Raw genomic sequence first — 25,132 nt, 5'->3', positions numbered from 1 at the left:
CGTTCAGGGAGCTCCCGGAGGTCTAAATGGAAGCGTCCTAGAAGCTGCCTTTGGCTGGCCAGATCCGAAGGTCTCCAGAGCCTCGTCAGTCTGCGCAGCACCACGTGCCTGCTACCGGGATGGTGCCTTTCTCTTTAAGAGGACCCCTCTTCTCCTTCTTCTCCGCTTGCTCGATCGCTCTTCCTTCGTAATCTCTTGTCCTTCGCACCCAAGTTGTCTTGCCCAGGTGGGTTGGGCGGGACTGGGGCTGGGTAAGGATGGTGGGGGAGGAAGGTGTAGGTGGACGACGCACAGTGAGACCCGCTCCCGGGTCCCACACACACCCGCCTCACCGGAGGCGCGGGCTGGGAACCGGGGAGGCAGGGGTTGCGCGTTACCTTGCTGCTCCCTCCCAACCCAGGTGCTTCACCGTCGCAGTCCTGGCGGGACTGAGGTGGCGCGGGCAGCCGCAGCCTTTAAATACCGGCCGGAGCCCCCGCGTGCCCACCGCGTCCTTGGTTGCCCAGGGCGATAGCCAATTGGGGTCGAGGTCGTTCTCCCTGTGCGAGGAGCGGGTTCCGGGTGGAACGAGGTGCCCCGTGAATGTTCGCAGGGGGCTTGTGACGCAGTTTTTCAAAGAGGGAAAGGGGGCCCTAGGCTGGGGTTGTGCTTCCCAACTTAGACAACGTTTGGGGCAGTTATTTTGAAACCTTTGTACCACCTGGAGGTGCGGGGATAAAGAAGATGGACCTGTAGCTGAGCCCCTTGGAAGGGGGTGGGGGAGAACTTGTATATTGGAAAATGTATACCCTACACCTTTGGAGGTCGAGGGGATAGAGGGAAGGTGCCTAGAGTCAGAAAACTGGGCCCCACTCCTTACCTTATGGCCTGGGCACACTCTTCTAACTCCTGGGGGTTGAAGCGCGTCATACGTGAAACACGACCACGAACATTTATTGCGTGTGCTTGCAGCGAGCATGGGCTCATGGCACGTAATCCTCACACCTATAGGCTCTGTGAGGTAGGCATTGTTACCACGCCTCACAGATCAGGAAGTTGAGAGGTTAATTTACCCAAGATGGTGGGGATAAGGAACTTGGGGGCTAGTATTTAAACCTATTTGGCTCCCAAACCAAATTCTTAATCACATGGCTGCGCTATAGCCCCCCAACCACCTTAAGTAGGACTCTTGTGATGCATACACGAAATCCTTTGGGAAAACCCTTTGCTAATTGTTACATAGCATGCAAATGTCCACTGATTAAATAAATAGTACTAGGATGTATACAGTGGGTTTATTCTCGAGAGTACAAATATGCTAATTATGTCTTTTTGTAGGTCCCTTTTTCTACTAGACAACGCATACACTGGGAGTCTTTATAACATTATGGTTTAGAATATGGGCTTTGATTTAAATTAGCATGAACCTACTCTGAGTGATACTTTCATGGTGGATATACGTCATCATGCGTTCATCCCAATCCATAGAATGTACAATATCAAGACTGAACCCTAATGTGATCTATAGACTTTAGGTGATGATGATGTGTCAATATAGGTTCCTCGGTTGAAAGGAAAACACCGTTCTAGTGAGGGGTGTTGGCAAGGAGGGAAGCTCTGCATGAGTGGGGAGAGGGAGTATATGGGAAATCTCTCTATATGGGAAAGTATATGGGAAACCTACATTTTAATGTGAACCTAAAACTGCTCAAAAAAGATGAAATCTATTAGTGAAGCTGTGCTTCAACTCCAATTCAGCAATGATGAACCTCTGTAAGCTTCAGGTTCCTAACCCATATCAAGAGTATAGTTATCATACCTATTCCATGGAGTTGTGTTAAAGGTTAGGTAAGGTGCTTCATTAAAGCAGTAGTGCAGGTACCCGGAGCGCACGGTAGCTGTTAGCTGTCATCAAGGTCACACTTAAGTACTTTCGGACTTTAAAAGAAGTTGATAGTGTATGTAAAGATAACCAACCCTGTGCATGATGCCAAAATCGGCATCCCTGCCCTTGTGCCCTTTTCTTGTCCCACTTTTTAGAAACATCGAGGATGAGCTACCAGGCTGGATCCTAGAGAAAACCATCCCAGAGTATATCCTTTTATTGCTTTCCTGTGGTGAGTGGAATTGTGGAAAATGGAACATTGCCCGCTGGGAACCCGAGTCTATGCAAGCCTCCAGTAAATGCCAGAGAAGCAACTGTGGGAAAGCCCCGAAGCCTGCAAAGGCCATTTATGCCTTCCTGGTTGAAAATTGAGAACAGGGTGGGGGTTCTTGGATCACGACTCCAACCATTGCCCTGGGACCTGTAGACTCCACAGGCTTCATTCAATTTTGTTTGCTCTCTGGTTTGCTGGAGACTAGCCTGCTTGACTCAAAGTGCAGAATGCTGACACTTTTAGCCCCCAGTGTCCCTTTCTGGATGTAGAATCTCACATTTGGCTGTTACTCTCTCCTTATTCCGCTTAATTCCAATTGGAATGCTGATACGCCAGATTTATTTTTCTGAGGACATATGTGGTATACATATTGGGTTTTAATTGGGAACTTCAGAAACTGACCATGTTGCTGTGGTGGAATTCTCATCAGTTAAAGACAATGTTTTTGTACAATTTTTCCATGGCGACATGCATTTCATATTAATTCTCCTTATTAAAGAACATTAACATGGTCTTGTTCTTGCTCCATGCTTACTATTCTTAAGAGAAGCAGAAAATTATGATTTATGATTTTTAGTTTCTTACAGTAGATTGGCATTGTAATCCAAATTGTTCCTGTGCTGGCAAATCACCCAAGAAAATTACCACCACAGCCTGTTAAACATAACTTTCAGAAACGCAATTAAGGAATTTTTAAAGACATCTTTTAATTGGCCCATATTCTTTAAATACTGCAAAATGAAGTGTTTTAATATGTAGTATTAGTTTTCTACTGCTGGGTAACAAATTCTCACAAACTTACTTAAAATAACATGTTTGTTATCTTAGAGTTTTCCGTTATTAGGGGTCCAGGAATAGCTTAGTCTGGTCCTCTGCTCGGGGTCTCACCAGGCTATGGTCAAGGCACCTGGCTGGCTTGGGTTCTCATCTGGGGTGCTCCATTTGGGAAAATGTTATCAGCAGAATTTATTCCCTTGTGACTGTGTAAGGGAGGGCCCTGCCTTTTAGCAGTCTGTTGGCTGGAGGATGCCTCCAGAGTTAGAGGGCACCCACAGGTCCCGGGGGGCAACAGCCATTCCTAGAGACCATCTCACCTCCTGACCATGGGCTTTCTCGGTAGCGCTGCTCATTCCATCAAGTCAGCAAAGCAGATCTCCGTAGTGCTACCTAGCACAGTGAATACACACACACACACACACACACACACACACACACCCACGTCATATGTATCATAGTATGGGCTTGGCACTGATGCTTGTGACATCCACCGTCTTTGTCATATTCTACTGGTTAGAAGCAAGACCCAGGTCTTACAGCATTCCAGGGGAGAAGGTTACACAAAGACATGAATACCAAGAAGTGGGAAGTTCACTGGGGGATTACGTTAGAGTCTGTTCACCACACAGACCAGGTAAGTTGAGTAAAATATCCCCTTCATATTAACGAGTTATAACTTTAGTATGAGATTTTAATGGCATGCATCATTTTGAAATTCCGTTAAATGTCATATGACAGCATAGGTTACGCTGTGCTTTACGTTCCGCAGGACACTATACTGTTAAGTTGAAAGCACACTTATTTTTTGTGCATTTGTGTGGATTGAAAAGGATGAATTCTAACACTTGATGGCGGTAGTAACTCATTCAAAATTCAGTCAGCGAAAGCCCCCGTATACAAAACAAACTATGAGAAGCTAGGTACTTCATTTTTATATTTATCACGAATGGCATATTTAAACTATTCCAGGTTGCCAATATTAATTACCCTTTATTCTGGTGCAGTGTACTTGGGTATATTTAGTAGATTTTAGCATTTTTCAGTTGGCTTTTAGAAAGCAAGCCTCAGCTAATTAAACTTATAAATACAACTTTTTAGAGAGAAGTTGGATATACCTGAGATATTTGGTCAGATAAATAAAATTCAACAAATATTTTTAGATCCATCTTTGTAACCAATTAAGTTCTATTGGATATGAAAAAAATAAATGGAATGCATTTTATACACTCAAAAACGCCTTTTGCAACCCTGAAGATATCCATGTACAGTCATTTGAAACCAAAGAGGTAGGCGCCATCTGTTGGTCATAGAAGCTAACTACAAGGTATTAAGCCTTTCCAGCTTTTCAGTAAGTGAGATGAAATTAACTCATTGCTCTCTCTTGATAATGTGGGAACTTGTGGGATTCGTTGGAAAATTGGTGAGGTGTGTTGTGCATCAGGGAATCACATTGTGGCACTTCTCCATTTATGAATTCTCATGTCATTCAAGTAAATATGAAGAGAAAATTAACTGTGAAGAGGTAACTACAAAGACAGTTTCTGCAGACTTGAGAAGTAAGGATGGGAAATTTGCACACGTAATAGTACTATGTGCAGGTATAATTTGCTATCACCTTTGAAAATATTATTAACCTTTTAATAACTCAGGATTTTCAGAGAATTAACCCAACGTATTGTAGTCATGACATCTAAAAAACATGTGTAGTCAGTAATGATTAATTAGGAATTATTAGCATGGAAATGTTTGTTTATAAATAATTTTAAAGTACACTATATTATGGGGCAATAGAATGAAGTGCCTCCCCCTGTGATAAACGACCTGTAATATTTGAGAAAAATAAATGTGTAACAATTGAATGAAGAAAAAAAAGGCTTTAAAAAAATACAGCATTTAATCAGGGATCAGTTTTAGAATTCGAGCTTTCAATTAAGAATGTGAGGTGTTGGAAATGGCCCCTGAAATAGAATGCATTTAGAAGGAATACTAAAATGTTATCTTCACATTTTCAGGGCTATCTTAGCACTTTGTCCTTCTGGAATTCATGGTGAATTAAATCTGCAGAGTAGCCTTGTGAGTAGGAAGCCATAATGCCTGGGAACATGTCAGTTGGCCCTATATGTTTGTATAATAATGCCCTTTTCATCCCAGTATTTTATTTCATTTCACTTTTTGCTACAACCCCCCCCCCCAGTTTTGTAATAACAGTGTTCATGGACGGCTGTGAGGACAGAAGTGGTTTCTAGACCATTGGCGGGGAGATCTAAGATCATCAGTGAAGTCCTTGTGGGTAAGGCCTCATTATGACTTTTTCATGAACCCCTTTCCTCCATAAAAAAATAAAAATAAAAATTCTATTTTATGACTTGTTGCAATAAGGATAAATATAAACCAGGCTAGATTTATTACTCCATATTTATTTTTATTATCATCGTTATTATCATCATCTTGCTTTTTTATGTTAAAAGAAATGAAGACATTTTCATAGGTCTCTAAAATTATTATCGGCCTTTGGCACCTGTGGAATCCTAAGCTGAGAACCCAGTTGAGTCACAAAGGACTTTTGACCTACATAAACTGAGAGATAATAAGCTGCTGATTTTGTGCCAATTTTTTAAAGGCGGTAATAGAAAACTAAACAGAGTTCCAATATTAGAATTCTACTTTTAGTTTGATTCACGATACTGTATTTATGAGGGAGTATATCTAAAAAGTCAAAATGAAAATTCCATTTCTCAATATCACTGGTTTATAATGACGGGTTGATGGTTATTCTTCCTTAAGTTTTATAACTTTGGGTAATCAAATAACGATTAAATGATTGCATGATTAGTTTTCCCCATAGATCTCAAGGAAATTAATAGATATTTTTCATTATTACAGACGTATCAGCATTTGTACTTTATTTTTTATTTTTTTAAAGATTTTATTTATATATTTGAGAGAGGAGAGAGGGGAGAGAGAGAGAGAACAAGTGGGGGGCAGGGAGAGGGAGAAGCAGGCTCCCTATTGAGCAGGGAGCCTGACGCGGGGCTGGATCCCAGGACCCTGAGATCATGACCTGAGCCAAAGGCAGACGCTTTTTTCTTTTTCTTTTCTTTTCTTTTTTTTTTAAGGTTGCAGTCTTTATTTTTTATTATGTTTAGTTAGCCACTTATAGTACATCATTAGTTTTTGATGTAGTGTTCAGTGATTCATTAGTTACATATAACACCCAGTGCACATCACAACACGTGCCCTCCTTAATACCCATCACCCTGTTACCTCCTCCCCCCACCCTTTCACTTCTGAGACCCTCAGTTCATTTCCCAGGGTCCATAGTCTTTCATGGTTCATCTCCCTCTCTGATTTCTCCCCCTTCAGATTTCCCTCCCTTCCCCTGTAGGCCTCCATGCTATTGCTTATGTTCCACAGATGAGTGAAACCATATGATAATTGTCTTTCTCTGCTTGACTTATTTCACTTAGCATAATCCCCTCCAGTTCCATCCGTGTCAATGCAAATGGTGGGTATTCATCCTTTCTGGTGGCTGAGTAATATTCCATTGTGTATATGGACCACATCTTCTTAATCCAGTCATCTGTTGAAGGGCATCTTGCCTCCTTCCACAGTTTGGCTACTGTGGACATTGCTGCTATGAACATTGGGGTGCATTTACCCCTTCTTTTCACTACATCTGTATCTTTGCGCTTAAGCGACTGAGCCACCCAGGTGCCCCTCAGCATTTGTACTTTAAACTGAAACAAGGAAATGCTTACGCATCTACTGTGGAGAAACATGAGAACAATTCTTTTCAATTGCTGCGCTACAGAAATTCGGGATTTAGCTACAGTGTCTACTAATAATGGCATCTGAGAGATGATATAGATTAATGAGAAAAATTCAGATAAGAGAGATGAAGAAATATATTTGTCTGAAAGAGATAGTTGAAAATAAAAATATATATTGTATGTTTTTAAAAATTAGAGGTGTTCTATTACCAATTGTCTCTTTTTTTACTTTAATAGATTAATTCAGAAATAGATTATGCAATGATGAAAAAGTTTGATATTAAACCATTTTAGTGAGGTTGTAGAGAACCATGCACTCTCCCACATTGCTGGTGAAAGTGTAAATGGGTATAACATCTTTGAAGGCCAATCTAGTAATATTTATTAATATTTAAAATAATATGGTCTTTGACCCAGAATTCCAGTTCTATGAATTTATCCATAGATGTACTCTCACATGTACACAAAGCTAATTATGTTTACACAAGGATAGTCTTTGCAATTTTAGTATAAATACAAAAAAAATGTGCATTTATGTAATGGGCTGATATGTGCTTTTCAGAGTCAGTAGTGCTGTATGTGCTGGTATGGAAAAATCGTCAAGTATTTTTAAGTGAAAGAAGCAAGATTTAGAATAGCGATTATCTCTTGTGTTCAAAAATCCATGTTTACCCGTATAGATGCATACGTAATAGTGATGGGTCTGCTTGTAGTACCTGGACATGTGTATTTGTATAAAAAGGGGAAATTGCTTGGGGCACCTGGGCTCAGTCCGTTAAGCCTAAGACTCTTGGTTCTGGCTCTGATCATAATCCCAGGGTCGTGAGATGGAGCCCTGCACTGAGCCCCGCAGGTTGGGCTCCATGGTCGTGCAGAGTCTGCTCCAGATCCCTCCCCTCCTTCTCCCTCCCCCTCTGCTCCTCAGCCTGCTCACACTCACTCTTCCCTGCAATAGAAAATTTCCCATTTTCTCTCTCTCTCTTTAAAATAAATAAATAAATCTTAAAAAAAGGGAAGTTGCTTGTGGTCAAATTTTTGTTTCTCATGGAAATTTTCACAAAAGCATGCAAGAAACCATGGCCTGGTTATTTCTCGGGAGTGGAACTTGAGGTTTGCAGCTGGAAGGAAAATCACCTTTCATTGTATATTCTGCTGTCATTTTTCAGTTTATAACCATGTGCGTGTATCATGATCATTACACTTCAGAAGATCAACATTCCTTAACAGACATTCCTTAGCTTCTTCCCTCGTGTGGTGATCATATCATCGTCTATTTTCTATTTTCTAAATTTTATTTTGTTCACAGGCACAGAAATATACCACTAGAATGACTTGATAGTTATCTAGTTGTGTTCCAGGGATGAGGCAAACCTAGGGTCCTCCTACAACACCACCATCTTCTGAGATATACCAATAAATTGCCATTTAAGCAAGAGTTGTCAGATCTTTAGGTTGATAATATTATTATTCAAAAACTGAAGCTATGTGTTATATTGTTGGATATGATTATTTGCATGTTGTGATTATAATGAATATTTTCCCACAAGGCCATTGTAAATTTCAAATTATTTTATTCTCTCCTTCATTCTCTTTAATAAATTTGGAAAAAGAAGCATGCTGTAGTTAAAAAAAAAAAAGAATAGAAAAGTTTAATTAAAAACCTCTAAATCTTGGCAGTATACCTAAAGAGTTCATTTTCTATTTTTCTTTATTATGGACCTAATTTGAAATTATATGGGATATAAATTCTTAAAACTTGCAAGTTACATGTGATTTACAAGAATATCTGTGAAATGTTTGTTATCATTTAGTTTTGCTTCTACTGTACATCATTTGGTTTTATTCCTGACTCACCTGGTGTTTGTTTAACTTGCTAAATTGTCATCTTATCTTAAAACTTTTAGTTGCATATCATTTTTTAAAACACAGTTTGAAAGTATCATGCTGAGTTTCTGTTTTTGAAGAGAGCAGTAAGAATTGTTCCGTGATAGTGGGCATCATAATGCTAACCGTCATCTGAAATTAGACAAGACTTCCAATAGGCAAACGAGGTAGGCACATGTACGCTTGGGGAGTTTTGCTGAGGTTGATAGGGTTTCCATCCAGTCGAATATCCTCTAGCGCCTTACGAATATAAGTCAAATTTTTAACGTTGCAGAAAGTATCTTCATGCATCTCCAAAATGTTGTTATTCTAAAAGAGATGGGCAATAAATGATAAGGCAAAATATAACATATGGTTATTACTGATTAATAACACAGTCCATTTTGTTTCACCCCTATTTTAATTCTTTTGTTCCTTCTCTTATCCAAAAATGCATGTTATGGGATCATTATGCCTTGAGCACTTTCTAGGCAATGGGGATTAAATCACTGAAGCACGAAGTAGATACAGGCTTGCCCTAATGAAGCTCGTACTTCAGTAGTAGAAATGTAAGATAGGGAGGTGAGAAAACAAATTTAAAGAAAAAGTTATTTCTAAAACTGATGAGGACTGCGAAGGAGGAATGGTAACTGTGGAAAGTTATCTTAAAGAGAGAGCAGTGGAGCTGAGAATGGAATAACAACACACGGGCATGGAAAGAGCCAAGGCAGGAACATTGCAGGGAGAGAGAAGACCATGTTCCATCTGAGTAATTGCTTTGGAATGTTCAAGAATGGGAAAAGAGTCAATATGGCTGAAGTAGAGTGAGGGAGAAAGTGAACAAGTGTCAGGAAGATAAACAGGGCCCAGAAATACATATTTAAAAATAGCTTTATTGGGTATATTTCACATACCATAAAATTCATTCATTTTAAGTATACAGTTCAGTGGTTTTTAAGATAGCCACAGTTGTACAACTATCACCATAGCTTAACTAAAATTTTTAAATTTTTTAACGAATATTTCCACCATAATTTAAGTTTAGAACATGTTAAACCCTAAAGATGTTAGCAATTATTCTCCGCTCCTCCATTTCCCCTATCTTTAGCCCACAGTGACTTCTAATCTACTTTCTGTTTTTATGGATTTTCCTATTTTAGATATTTTATGTACATGCAATCATGGATCATTTTCTGTGACTGGGTTCTTTCATTTAGAATTGCATTTTCAAGGTTTATGTATTTTGTACCATGTATCAGTACTTCTTTGTGTTTTATTGCCTGATAATATTCCATTATGTGGGTATACCACATTTTTATCCATTCATCAGTTAATAGAAATTTGGATTTTTTTCTACTTTTGGCTCTTATGAATAATGCTTCTGTGAACATTTGCGAACAAGTTTTGTGTTGATATATGTTTTCAGTTCTCCTGGGTATATACCTGGGAGTTGAACTGCGGGTTTATAGTAACTCTATGTTTAACATTCCAAGGATGTGTCAAACTTTTCCAAAGTAGCTGCACCATTTTAGAATCTTACCAACAATGTATGTGTTCCAATTTTCTCTACATCCTAATCAACACTTGTAATTATCTGTCTTTTTTATTTTAGCCAACCAAGTGGATGTGAAATGGTATCACATTATGGTTTAGTTCATGGCTAGTGTATTGAATACAATTGATATTTTATATTGATTTTATAACTTTATATTCTTTATATTGATTATATAACTTTATATTCTTTGACTAACATGTTCCCATACCCCCCAATCCCCAAGTCCTGGCAACCACCATTCTACTCTCTGCTTCTTTGAGTTCAACTTTTTAGATTCCACATAAAAGTGAGATCTTACAATATGTGCCCATTTGTGTCTGGCTTATTTCACTTAGCATAAAGTTCTCACCCACGTTGTTGCAAATAGCCAAATTTTTCTTTTTTCTTTGAATTTTTTTCTTTTTTAAAGAATGAATAAAATCCCACTGTATACATATACTACAATTTCTTTATTCATTCATCCATTGATAGACACCTAGTTTGCTTCCATATCTTGGCAATTGTGAATAATGCTGCAGTGAACATGAGAGTGCAGATGTCTCTTTGAGATACTGATTTCATTTCCCCTGGGTATATACTCAGAAGTGGGATTGCTGGATCATATGGTGGTTTCATTGAACTTTTTGAAGAACCTCCATACCATTTTCTTTTTTTTTTTTTTTAAGATTTTATTTATTTATTCAACAGAGATAGAGACAGCCAGCGAGAGAGGGAACACAAGCAGGGGGAGTGGGAGAGGAAGAAGCAGGCTCCCAGCAGAGGAGCCTGATGTGGGGCTCGATCCCATAACGCTGGGATCACGCCCTGAGCCGAAGGCAGACGCTCAACCGCTGTGCCACCCAGGCGCCCCTCCATACCATTTTCTATAATGACGGTACCCCCTAACATTCTCACCAATAGTACACAAGCGTTCTTTTTTTCCCCACAACCTTGTCAACCTTGTTATCTTTGGTGTTTTTGATAGTAGCTATTCTGTGAGGTGACATCTCATTGTGATTTTTGATTTGCATTTCCCTTATGATAAGTGCTGTTGAGCATGTTCTCATATACCTGTTGGCCAGTTGTATGTTTTGAGAAATGTCAGTTTAGGTCTTTTGCCAATATTTTAATCAATTTTTTATTGCGTGATTTGAGTTCTTTACATATTTCTGATATTAACCCTTTACCAAATGTATGGTTTGGAGATATCTTCTTTCATTCTATAGGTTGACTCTTCTTTCTTTTGATTGTTTCTATTTTAGTTCCATTGTAATAAAAAAAGTACAATGATTTCAATTCTTTTCAATTTGTTGTGGCTAATTTTGTGGCCTAGTATATGACATATCCTGGAAAATGTTCATTGAACATTTGAGAACCATGCAGATTTTGCTGTTGTTGGGTAGAATGTTCTGTAGACGACTGTTAAGTCTAATTGATTTTTAGTGTTGTTAAGGTGTTCTTGAACTATTTCCTAGTTGATCTTATAACTGGTTGGTTGTTCTATCTATTATTGAAAGTGGAGTACTGAAGATCCAACTTATTGTTGAATTGTCTATTTCTTCTTTCAATTCTGACAGTTTATGCTTCATGCATTTTGAGGCATATTGTTTATAATCATTATTATAATAATGTGATAATGATTAATAACAATATATATGAGTGTATAATTGTATATTTTTAGGTGCATATATGTTTATAATCATTATATCTTTCTGATGGCTTGACCCTCAATGTCACGGACATTACAAAGTGTCCATGAAGAATAAAAGGTTTAGTGCCTATGAGCTGTACTACTCCCTTTGATAGGTAATAGGTACCTGCTGTTAATAATAACTGTGCCTTACATGTAAGTACTTATCATGTTCCAATAACTGTACTATTCACTTTATAAACTAAAACTGTGGTGCGGGGAGGCTCAGATATTTTGTCCAATATTTTTTAGATATTATTAGAAGTAGAATTTCAGCCCAGGGAATCTGCCAGAGCCTTCATACTTAATTACTATATTTTGGCAAACATTTTTAAATGAATCAAAATTGGGGATTTTTATATAAGCATTAAAAAAATAAATTGAAGACAAAGTAAATTAAAAACAGCTATATACTTGATATTGGTGAGGTGGTCATGAAACGAGAGATGTTTTAAAGGGTGCACTTACTGCCTTTCTAAACCTTAAAATAGGCAATCTGAAACCAATTACTTTTTTTTTTTTAATGTTGTATTGTATACACAAGCACATTGTGTTTGAATACAACATCAGAGACGCAGTTACTTTGTAGGGTCAATATTATCATAGACAATAGTAATAAAATTTAATTCAGAATTAGAAAACACATTGGAAACATATTTTCTTAATCCAGAATGATGGAAGTCTGTCATCTCTCAGCAAATAGGAATGCCCTAGGATTGAATTTAATTCAATACATAAAACCTAAAATTAAAAGCTAAAGTTGACATTTTTTTTCCTCTCTTGAAAGCTAGAAATTAAATTAGATTTTTCTTTCTCCTGCTTTCTCTTCCATTTCTAATTCTTACACATTTCTTCGGGAGATAAAGCTTTCAGTTTTGTTTTTTGGTTTTTTTTTTTTCAAAAGTAATTTTGGGTGCCAGAAAGATGCATTGTAATTTGACAAAGACTGAAACTCTTTAAAGACTAAGGTTATCATCAGTAAGTCAATACAGACAGAGGCAGGAATGTACAAAGACCTTGCACTCTGATCGAGACAGAGTGAATGAGAGGAGAAAAAGAAGAAAAATGGTGACAGTGTGTCAACAGGCCATTATGAACAGGTTTCGTGTCCTGACTTCCTCCTCTTTGCTTTTGTTTTCCATGGGGCTGTTGGGCATACCTTACTGGTGGAAGCCTACCTGGAGGTGAAGGGCCCGTAGGTTTTCTGGGAGTGGCAGAGGGATGTGGTCCAGATTGTTATCGGTGAGGTAGAGGTGATGGAGATCGTACATGTCCTGTAAACATTGCAGATGTAGGACTTAGTGGAAATTAACGGAGCCACAGTTGTATTTTACATTCCCTGTTCACACAACTATTTGTAAAATAATACATGCTTCCCAAGGTCTTGTTTTGCAAAGATGAAGCAAATCACCAGGTTACTTCACAATTCAAATGAGTTTTGGAAGAATTAACTGTACGCAAATATCTCTTGATGAAAAAGTAAAGTGCTTCTCAATCTCTACACAGAACCTTGCTTTTCACTCTCACTTTCTCAGTTTAAGCAAGGCAGTGTCTTCCCATGGAAGACATTCTGCACAGGATTTTGGGGATTTGGGTAAGGCAAACGAAGAACGGCCTTTGTGTTACAGGGACAGAGAAAAGAGAATTTCTGTCCAACAAAATCCTGTTCTCTCTAGTACAAGTACCAGGAAAAGGGCAGCCTAGCAAGACGAAAAAACATTTAGACAGTAACAGGTCTACACTAGCCAAACACCACAGAACAAACCCTGACTCACCACCGCCCAACAAAAGCTGAATGGGGAGACTGAACTTTGACCCCTGGCAGGCTACACTGAGGTGTCCTAGCTCCCTCGCCTACCAGGGTTACAGGAGAGCTGGTGGAGAGACAGGACTTCTGCCATTGCTCAGTGCTAATGGGTCCTCACAGCCCCCTGCACTCTCCCTGTGTCCCTTCAAACAGGATTTTAAATTTGTTTAACGGAGATTTAGAAGAGCAGCTGGAATACAGTAAGAGTGGGTAAGAAAGCTGGTTGGTGAGTGTTCTCTTACTCTATGCTGCTACTCTAGGAAGACCGTTTAGCCCCAAACTCGCTCTCTTCACTTGGAAAACAAAATTTCTAAGATTAACAGAATCCATCTTCTTTGCAGGGTAATTTGAAAGGCTTCTACCTCAAGGCACCACCCACACCCTGCACAAGTAGTCCTCCTTTAAGCCCTATAAAATATTCGCCTTGAGTGCAGTTCTTGGGAAATACAAATTGTCTGGCTGACACCATTTCCAGGCACTCCTTAGAGCCTCGTGTTCCAGAGAGTCCTTCACTCCTTACACAGGCTCTCTCTGCCCTCTCTTCTTGCTCGGCCAGCCTCAGGACTTACCAAAACGCAGTATTTCCCAGAAGTTTGATAAATTGTATTGTATAGTTTATTTTAGGAGGTAAAAACCTCATCAAATTGAATCTCCTTATGGAAATAAAAATGCTAGTCATTGATGGCACATGGGATGGAGGGATGAGTCTTCCATATCCAAACTTAAAACTCACTTTAAACGCTTCTTGCTTTATTCCTTTCCTTCCCAGCCTATTGTGGCTGATATCGATAAACGTCAAAGCGCTTGGCAGTTCCGGGAGCTGCCTTATTTTATTGTCACGCAGGACCAGCTCCCGGAGGTGAGGGAGCTTTCTGAATGCATCCTCATCAATCTCGGATATTAGATTTGATGTCAGATCGATCCTTCTTAAATCATCTAGAAGGAGAAATGAAGGAAGTAGTTAAAAACTCTTGACTATGTTTTGCTCACGTAAAAATATGAAGATAAATTCTCCCACATGAAAGCAAATATGAATATGAAGTTAATTAGCAGTAGACAATGAAGTAATCATTTCTAACTACTTTATATAAAAATTTGTTTCCACCCAATACTATACATATTTATGTACTTGTAAGAAGGCATAATTTTAACAAAGGTATTGACATATTATATTTAAAATAACTGGTCTTTTCCCTACATTCTTTGTAAGCTTTGTCTAGATTTTGCTGTATAAAAGGTTTTCCTCGGTGATGACAGATTGCTATATTTTCTAACAGTTATAGATACATTAGCATTAAAATACAAAGGCATTAAAAAGAAATTTTCTAATGATTGAAACACTTTATAAAGACAAGTACCAAAATTCTTCTAAGTTGGCAACAATTATGAATTCAGAATGTAGGCTTGTATGCATCAATCATAAAGCAATTGTGCTTTAATGGAAGTCTATTCAAACAGCCCAAATCCTAGGAAATATATGACCATGACATTTTACTCAATGTCATGACATGATAATGAGTTCTAGCTTATAAAATATACATATTTATGATCCTATTTCTTGAAAATATTGTATTTGAAAATATCAACTATATAGTTTCATAATGACCTTTAGCTCTTCATCATTTTTTCACATAATTAAAGCAAACCTTCAAATATTTAAATAAGAAAAAATAGTTGATTTATGAGCCATATTTTCATAATCAAGTTTTATATTTAATACCAGCATTTTATAGTGTAACAATTTTAGGAAGGTGTGTAAAGAAGACAAGGATATTGGTGCTGTCATCCATACTTAGGCTTGCGAAGTCATTTTTGTTGATCTTTTTAATTCTGTTGAAGCGGGAATAGAAATAAGCGGTGTTCTTGGGCAGTGGAGGGATGGCATCAAGTTCATGGTCATCACAGTATACGGTGGTGCGTATACATGTACACAGAAGGCAAGTTGGAAAGTCTAAAAGGTAGAGGCAAATAATTATATGTAAGTAACAAAAGCAATTTCTAAGAAATAATGTGATTAGATGTTTGTTAAATGAGTTTACAGTCTCATGCAGACCATCCTGCTATATTTCATATTTTCTCACATAGTTTTCTATAAATGGAAATTAAAGTCAAATGTACCAATTAAAGCAGCCACAATAATTAGTATATTCTTTGTACGGTTTTCAATTTTATTTATTTTTTTATTTTATTTTATTTTTTTTTAAAGATTTTATTTATTCATTCGACAGAGATAGAGACAGCCAGCGAGAGAGGGAACACAAGCAGGGGGAGTGGGAGAGGAAGAAGCAGGCTCATAGCGGAAGAGCCTGATGTGGGGCTCGATCCCATAATGCCGGGATCACGCCCTGAGCCGAAGGCAGACGCTTAACCGCTGTGCCACCCAGGCGCCCCTTCAATTTTATTTTAAATTACCGAGTGGATACAGTGTGGATGTTGCTTTTATCCTTATTAGAAATTCTCTTTTCAAATGTAACTATTAAGACTGTGGTTTTTGTAAAGTTGAAACAGCACACATAATATTTTTATTAGGTCTTTGATTCAATATTTAAACACCCCACTGAAACAATCTGCTTCAAGAGAAAGATAGGGTAATGATCATTAATATGAATTCACTCAATATGTAATTATGGAATCCTTTCTAGGTAAATGACACTGTGCTAGCTAGTGAAACAGTGAGGACCACAAAGAGGAGACACAATTCTATTTTATGATCTTCTATGTAAGTAAGATAAACGTGAATCACACAAATAAAATGATGACTGTGCAAAATGTCATGAAATAGATGAGCATAAAATAGGGGAGTTCGACTCAGTCTGACAGTCATGGTTCTCTGAGAAGGTGATAACCGAGTTGAGATCTGCAAAAACAGCAGGAGTTGACCACACACTTCACACTGGGAGTGAAGTGTACAGGCAGAGGAAGCAGCATGTGCCAAGGCCCCTCACTTTGGATGGACTGAAAGATGGTCCATGCGGCTACAGCACAGAGAGCATTGAAATGTATGGGACATACCATACGGAAGCCTCATCGGCTGTGTTACGACAGGTTTTGTTCCTTATCCTAAGGATGGGCAGGGTATTGCCTGATCAGATTTGCATATTAAGAAATCACTCTGCTTGAAGGTGTGTAGAAGACTGAGGGAGGGCAAGGGGACAGAGTGGAGATAAGTTGTTATCTGGGTAAAAGATGATAGTTGCTTGGCTGGGGTCATGGTGACATGTCAAGAAGGCAACAGATCCAAAAGATATTTGTGAGGTTGGATTATATGTCAACGTATTGGTCTGTCTCTATCACGTGCACGCGCACACGTACACCTCCTTCTCTCTCTGTTCGGTGGTGCTGCAGAGGACAGCAAGCTTCCAAGGAAGATAGAAGAGCAATGACCAGAAGGAAAGGAGGAAAAGAGAATGGGGAAATGTTATGGAGGCCAGATGGAGAGAAAGGGTTTGAAGGAAAAGGGGATAGAAAACATTCTAAGGCTGCTGAGATGTTGGGTAAGTTAAGAACTGAAAATATCTCTTGGATTAGTCATTGTGATGGTTATAGGCTACTTCGGTAAGAACTGCGGAGTGATGGGGCTGGAAGCCAGATTAACAGCCAACTGAGCAGGGACTGGGGGGGGGGGCAGAAGTAGTTACAGCAAATACAGACAATGCTATTGAGATGTTCGTGAAGGAGGAGAGAGAGAGATGGTGATAGGTATAAGCAGATACATTTGCGGTGTGTAAATTGACTGAAGCAGGAAAAATTTGACGAAAAAGATCCAAAGTAGGAGAAGTTGAATATCAAAAGGATCCTGAGAGGGCAGGAGGAAGTGGGACCGGAAGCATCCTACATGTGAGAGGACAGACAGTTGGTCTGTTGTAACAGGCTAAGGAGAGGGAGATAAGGTGCATACATGTCCATGCAGGTAAAGATGACATCTGAAAGCAGAAAGACTGAAAAGCTGCTGACCAGAAGATTGTCTTTCCTCTGTGGAATGGGAGGCTCAGCTCTCTGAGGAGCTCGAGGAGTAGAGGGAGGAGGAGAGGAAGGATGTAAGATGTGAGATGAACAAAGGATGTGAAACAGTCAAGAAAGAAACTAGATGGAATGATGGAAGGACTTTCTCGTGATTGCTCTTAGTCCGTTCACCCCAATTTCACTGGGACTTTCCTAGTTTTAGCCTTGAAAATTCCCCACAGTGGGACCCCTCGCTCCAGGCAAACCAGACACTTGGTTGCCTGAGTGGAAGGATCCATTTGTAGTTTGTGATCAAGAACTAGTAATGGGGGCGCCTGGGTGGCTCAGTCGTTAAGCGTCTGCCTTCGGCTCAGGGTGTGATCCCGGTGTTCTGGGATCGAGCCCCATATCAGGCTCCTATGCTGGGAGCCTGCTTCTTCCTCTCCCACTCCCCCTGCTTGTGTTCCCTCTCTCGCTGGCTGTCTCTCTCTCTGTCAAATAAATAAATAAATTCTTAAAAAAAAAAAAAGAACTAGTAATGCACCTACTGAGGTCTTTTTGCTGTCATTAAGTAGGACAGTTATTTACAATAATAGCTTGGGTAATGAAAACTATTTTAAGACTGGAAATCTAGGAAAGACAATTTAAGGGGAAGCTGTAAAGCATTTAACACTTGCCAATTTTTCAAATCATTATAAATTAATATTTGCCACTTACAACATTTTTAAAAAGTAAGGCATTTGATTCTTCTATATATTCAAGACTTTGCTAATTTAGCAGTAGCTGCTTAGGGTACTTTATAATAATATATTCACACCAGTTATCGTTTAATTCTCTTTTTTCCACTCATAACCCAAGTCTACTTTATATGGCTTCGGAATGTTGTTTTTATTATTAATAGTAAAAATATATGATATTTTGATTACTAATGCTCTAAATATTTCTTTCCAAGCTATTTAACTTTGATGAATAGATAAGATTTTATTTAATTTTAAAGTTTAAAATTTCTGGTGATGCTTCATCTGTGGAAATTAAAATGTGAATTAAAGTTTTAATTAACTTCATTTCTCACCCTCAGACTAGTTTGGAGATAACTTTTTTTTCCTAAAGTTATAGATTTTTTTATATGATTTCAAAGCTGACATTCTTGAGCCATAATTTTGACTAAAGCTTTTGAAAAAAATGGGCACTATGTTTTTCTGTTGTTCCTTGGCTTGGCTGAAAGACCTGAGTATAGGTAATGATGCCAGATCAGTCAACTTTTGATGGATCCGAAATTTCTTAAAAGTAAGTAATGTTCTAGATATATTTAATTTCCCTACTGGAAACTTTCTTCTGGGCACTTACATTTCCTTCTATTGTATGTGTCTCTTCTTGGTTTTATTTGCAGAGTGTTCTACTCCATAGAGTGTTAACTGTGTGGAAAGAATATAATGTATTCATTAGAGATACTGGCTTAGGGTTTAGTGGTCTCCATTTGCATTTCAGCTCTGCTATGTACCACCTCCAAGATCTTGGACAACTTTTACACTAGGTTGGGGTTTTAGTTTTCCTATTTGTAAAGTGGAAATAACAATACCTCGTATGTAATATCATTCCGACTCCTCAAAGAGTTCATATGCATAAAACACTTTAGTGGTTGGCATTTACATAGCATTGTACAAAAGACAACTTTTTATATTACTTATTGGTGAACAGTTAAAAACTGGTAGATGCAGAGAGTAGATGGGGGTTACGGGCGGGGCTGGATGGGGAGCAACGGGGGAGGGGAGTTGTTGGGCAACAGGTGACAAGTTTCAGTTATGCAAAATAATTAAGTTCTGGAGATCAGCTGTACAACACAATGCCCAGAGTTAACAAGACTACTGTACGCTGAAACATTTGTCGAGGGTAAAAAAAAAAAAGACTCTTTTATCAATAATAGAGTCATGAGAATAACTAACATTTATTATGTTTACTATGGGTCAGGCACTAAATTCATTCATTTAATCCTTAGGACGATTCTGTGAAGTAAGATCTATTATTTATTATCCCCTATTTTAGATGAGGAAACTAAGGCAAAAAGTATTGATTACTTTGCTCCAAATTGTGTGTCCAGCAAGTCCCAAAGCTGGGATTTGAATGTCATCCCTCTCTTTGATTCTCTCAGTGTGTTCTGTACAGGGTTTTGTCGTATTCCGTGGAGCACATTATTTCCTCTGCATTTGCCTGCCTGTCTCCCTGTACTAGACAAAAATATCCATGAGAACAGTAGTCATTTTAAGTTTTGTATCTCCAGAACTTAGAGAACAGAGACACTCCAACTCTATACTCATAAACCTTTGCAGTAGGAATTCCACTCATTGTTCTATACCCCCTTGCTATGCCATTCTCCGTGTGGGAAAGCCGTCTGGTGTGAGTCCGTCCGGTGCCCCCAAGGATGACACGGACAAATTCTAACAAGGAATATAGACAGATCATAGAATCATATTGAGCATCAGGAACTCTTTCTCATTAACTAAGAGACTGTGGTTTAGACCACCTTCAGGCTGTACAGGATGGAGTCCGGTGTTACGGAATGTTTTCCACTCGGCTGCTCCCAAGGACTGAATGAGAAGAGACCCATGTTCCCATAAGTACACAGACAAGAATCAGAACAGGCTCGCTTTCCACCCAGTGAGTGAAACTAACAGCTGTGTGATCTCTGACAAGTTCCTACCATTTTTGAGCTAGTTTCCTCAGTAGGAAAGACCTGAGACCTTCACACACAGGTTGTAGTAGTCACATGAGAGACTGTGAGGTGAGGATTGTGACCCACAGAGAGTCTGTGTCCAGTCAGTGTAGACTATTACTACTGCTGCGTCATCACAGTCCGCCAGCATTACCTATCACCCTGAACTGCTGTGGCCCACTCTGTCAGACACAGAAATCTCTCATCTTGCTCGTAGGGTAGTGGATTCTTTGTTCTAGAAATGCATTCCACCACAAAGGTTTGGGGCTAGATAAATATTTTCCCCCAAATCTTTGGTTATTTGATCATTTCCATCATGCCAAAGATGATTTATTAAAACTGCTTTGTATTTGAATACAAAATACATGTGTGTCTCCTGCTTCAAACCCAGCCTATGGCAAAACTTTCCCTGTGGGTCGTGTGGGTTGCCTGTGCATTGGAGTTTGGCAGCTTTGAGGTATGACCAAGTGGACTTAATTCAGATCAGCCTTGATAGACCTGACCTTCATTGGTGTGTGGGCCCAGAACCCTGGTGAATTCAGGCTCCTGTGGAGATGAGCCATCAATCAGTCTGGGGGTGGACTCCTCCTCATCCTCCTCTTCAGCCTCCTCTGGAGGTGGGGGTGGGGTAAGGAGCTCTCTGTTCCCAGAAGGCATCACTGTGGCTATTTCAATCTGAAAAAGAAACAAAATTTCATCAGGCAACCTTCTTAATCACCCGTCCTATGAGGCAGGGACACAAATTTTAAAAGTATCCATTTTTGCCACAAGAGGTCGCTAGTGTTCTGAAGTTCAACGCTGCTGGGCCAGCTCGCCTGGCTGAGCACATGTGGTTTTAGTTACTGTTGCTGGTTTTAATTAATTTTGCTTCTCAAATCTTCGTAATAATTTCCAATGCCCATGGTTTTTGGGGTTTTTTTTTTTTTTTAGTCATCTTGCTCTTTCAAACATTCTTACATGTTTATTCATGTTTTAAAAACCTCATTTATTGTTTTCTAAATACATAGCATTGCAAGAATGCATTATTGTTGTGGAAGATTCAAAATAATCCAGAAGTTTGCAGAATAAATTCCCGAAGTCTCCTTCACCCTGAGGCCCTGATTCCATTCCCTTTGACGATAACAACCATTAAGAAATTAAGGTGTATATTCCAGCCCTTTTAATCCTTGGTTTCCTAGATTCAAATATTCTGGGTTTGCTTTTTGTTTTTGTTTTTGTTTTTGTTTTTTTATAATTTATACTTCTTCCAATTGTTTTACTGTAAAGTATCCTTTCTGCTGAAAGAAAAATATATAGGGAGATATGAAAACTATATGATTAGATTATGATGTGCCCTTTCTCATGTACTTTCAATATTATTTTGAGTAACAAGTATTACCAACACTATTTGGGTTTATTACCCAGAGCTTTGAGAGCTTTGACAATGGAGGGAACTTATTAAAATCGAAAAAATGCTCAAATATTTTTTTAGGGATTGTATCTTGGATTATACTTGGTTTTCTCTTCTTGCATATTTTAGGTAATGAGTAACTGCTCTTAAGAACACTGTTTGCATTTAGAATAACTCCTTATTCTCAAATCCCTTCCCATGCCTCAATCTCTTTTCCTCTGTATTACTTAATAAATGTCTACCTCCCTGACAACCTTGTCACTTTAGGCAGGAAATCTGCTCAAGACAGTTTGTTGGCAACATGCAGCACCCACTTTTGGGGACGTACTATCTTCGTGGCATCCCTAGAAATCCCAGATTCTTCTTTTACCACCCTGATAGGGCTGCTTGATCCTTCCCACCTTTCTTTATTTGCATTTATTAAACAAGCAAAAAAATACACAAATTACCTTCTAACTTATTTAATGTCAAAATGACATGCACAGTGTTACTTTTATGTGTAAAATAAGTACATAACTAGGCTAGATATTTTCTGAGTACTTTAGATAGATGTTTTAGATAATCACAATATTTTAAAGCTGCATTTATTATTTAATATCATTTTTAATAAATTTGAATACAATGCTTCACAAATGAAAATTATCCTTTTAAAGGAACACTAAACTCTTGTCAGTTCAGAATTGTATTTCTTTCTATGTTTCTGTAGAGTCTCCCCATTTCCTCCCTTCCGACACTGTATTGAAATGACCCTGTCAGTTTTCTGCCTATCCAAGCCCCCTAGATGGTTCACTCTAAGTTATATGTTTTATCTTTGTAACTCGAGGCTGTAGCATAATAGGTGATCAACAAGTACTTATTAAATATAATTTAAAAACTGCTTGTCCAAAGTGTATCTAATTCACAGCTTTATATTTCATTTTAGAGATTTTACTGATAAGAATCACAAATGGGTTGGTGCTCACTTTAAATGCACCTAAAGCAGGAAATCAAACCAAAAGCCGCTCATACTGTATTTGGTGCATCAGGAAGCCGTACGTGAAGATATTGTAAAACCTGGCCAGAAATCTGCACTCGAGAAGATGGGGCACACTTCCTTAAACAGGGAGACATACGGTTTCCATCTGCAGGATCAGAATGAAGCAGATTTAGAAGGAATAGACCTGCAGAGACCAAAAGGAGGCTCCAGGAAGAGCGGAAATTGAGACAGATGTTTCATGGAATGGAGGTAGCCTAAAGGGAGAAGCACATTCCAGACACGTCGCCTTGAATCTTTAGCTTTGCAGGAAAAATGTTTGCACATACTTTCTACGGATAATTGTTTTTCCGCTGATCTGACGTGAAGCTGTAAGATCTCACTTGTCATCCAATGTAATGAGGCAAAAACAGCTTTTGTGTTTATCAGAACCTGTTTTGTTCATGCTTACTCGCTAATAAAATGTGAATGCTGGACAATTTGAAGACCAAGGGAGAGGAATGCTTTTTCGGCTCAGCAAAATCCCAGAACTATAAACTCAAAGTGCTGTTCCTGGTAAGCTATTCTTGTTGCAGACACATTTATTCTCACTATTGAATAAAAATGGTTGAGGCTTCTGTCTTTTTTTTCTTCTTCTTCTTCTTTTAACAATTTCCATACTGCAATATGAAGTTGTGAGGCAATGCATGCAAAGAAAGGAAGCCAGAGGAGCATGAGGACCTGGCTGTCCATGTGGCTGACTTGTAGCTTACGCTACAGAGACCGAAATTTGGGAATAAACACAAATGGCCAGAAAACTCCCTGCCCCTTTTTCTCAGGCTACAACTGGCAACCCTCAAATGCAAATATAACCGAGGCTCTGATATAAATATTCATCCTTCTGGAATTTTCCTCCATTATTTTTCCTTTTACCTTCTTCTTTTACTCTGACCTCTTCCCTACTAAATTGTTTTAACCTTTTTATTATATTTACCTGAATTTTAAAAACATGCTAAATACAAAGGATCCCTCCCGCCTATGGCCTTGGACTTAGCCATCCCTGTGTTTGCATATCCTCCTGACATAGGACCAGCAGGGCACATCTCTGAGTTGACTGGTTTGTAGTAAGTTGTCCCTTTCCATCCCCTTTTAACTGGGCTTCAGAGCTAGATAGTTTATGTCATGGTGGACTGTATTTAGGCGTACATTCCATGCCTGTGAAAGAGTACGTCTGTACCAGAGATGACACATGCATAGCCCACAGACAGTGACCCTGGTAGAGTGAAATGTTGCAGATGTCAGCTTAGAGCGATAATAGTGCCAAGAAGAGTCATCAGGCCTGCCTCGGCCTCTGCACCCCCACAGCCTTGACTGCATGAGAGTAATCCAGCACCCCAGTACACTCTCAGGGAAAAAGGACCTGACATGACCCTCAGGTGTCTTAGATGAAGCCTCTGCTCCCTGGAGACATCAGGTCTCTCAGTCGAAAGTGATTCGGTTACCTTTCTTGCTGCAGATGGCGTGTACTGAGACTTTACCAGCAATATTTATATCGTTTAAAAATCCTGCAAGAGATTTGAGACTTTCATTCTCCAATAATCAGAAGAGTTATCCACAGAAAATCTTTCTATGAAAGTACACAGTACCATTTTAAGTGGTAACATTTAGTTATAAATAATTTTAGTCAAATCCATTTATCTCTTAGCAAAAGCACATCTGAATGACCCGTAGGACCATATTGCCACCACTGGGTCTACTTAATGTTTGTCTTGATTTCAGAGTAAAAATATGAAAAAAATAGTGCGTTTGGAAACAACAGTCATACTTCGTCCTGACTGCCTTCCTCCCCTCTGCCAGGGAACCCTGTCAGTACTGATTTCTTCTTGAATAGTCTCCTTATACCTGTTAAGGATGATCCCAAGCCATATGCTGCTGCTAAGAATGTGTTTCAACTAATAAAACATAATGTGTGGTTTTTTCCTAATATTTTGATATCTTTTGATCTCAGCACTTAATCTGCAGCTAAATTTCTAATGAGGAACTTAATGAAAATATCACATATGCAGAACAGAAAGACTTCATGATACCTAGATTGGATTCCTACCCTCGTGAGTGAATGCAAAGATCACTGAATGAAAGGGTGAAATTGTAAATGATGGAAGATTTGCCAGTCTTTATAATTATCTAATCAACCAGAATGAATGTGCCAGGCATTACACTTAAATTGTGATCATTATGTCCATTTTATCTGTCAGTATTATTTTCAAACATCTATCAATGCTTTCTTTTTTCCTCCTGTGTCCACCACCATCACCATAATCTAAGTCACTACCCTGTCTTGCTGGGAATACAACAATAGTCTACTCACAGGGAGTTGGCACCTTCTCCTTTATGTATTCACTCTGTAATGAGAATAAGCTCTTAAAAGACAAAGCTGATCATGTCAACCTCTGCTTAAAATCCTTAAATGGATTTTTATTTTTCTTAATAGCCACAAGAACAGTGGCCTTGCAGAAGCCCGGAAACAGATTGGCTTAGAGGAGGTGAGCTTGACTCTAG

At 38.8% G+C, this 25,132-nt stretch overlaps 1 protein-coding gene and 1 long non-coding RNA gene across 2 annotated transcripts in view; one reads left to right on the top strand and one right to left on the bottom strand.

Annotated features, from left to right (window-relative positions):
• Positions 1 to 4,883: 4,883 nt before the first annotated feature.
• On the top strand, positions 4,884 to 23,168 carry LOC130544483 (uncharacterized). Its single transcript, XR_008960794.1, has 3 exons — positions 4,884 to 5,205; positions 16,222 to 16,298; positions 22,544 to 23,168. It is a non-coding gene; the product is annotated as an uncharacterized LOC130544483 (long non-coding RNA).
• Positions 8,374 to 25,132, bottom strand: part of EPYC (epiphycan) — a 33,195-nt gene continuing 16,436 nt past the window's right edge. Inside the window, exons 2-6 of the mRNA XM_026499916.4 lie at positions 20,735 to 20,906; positions 15,372 to 15,530; positions 14,313 to 14,515; positions 12,951 to 13,046; positions 8,374 to 8,878 (exon numbers count right to left, since the gene is read on the bottom strand). Coding sequence (XP_026355701.4) covers positions 8,708 to 8,878; positions 12,951 to 13,046; positions 14,313 to 14,515; positions 15,372 to 15,530; positions 20,735 to 20,906 — 801 coding nt within the window. The 3' untranslated portion in view covers positions 8,374 to 8,707. The remainder of the gene's footprint in view (positions 8,879 to 12,950; positions 13,047 to 14,312; positions 14,516 to 15,371; positions 15,531 to 20,734; positions 20,907 to 25,132) is intronic.

Source organism: Ursus arctos, unplaced genomic scaffold, assembly GCF_023065955.2.
Source record: "Ursus arctos isolate Adak ecotype North America unplaced genomic scaffold, UrsArc2.0 scaffold_21, whole genome shotgun sequence".
NCBI lineage: Eukaryota > Metazoa > Chordata > Mammalia > Carnivora > Ursidae > Ursus > Ursus arctos.
The sequence above is the reverse complement of the archived record's forward strand: the minus strand, read 5'-3'. Positions and strand labels throughout refer to the sequence as shown.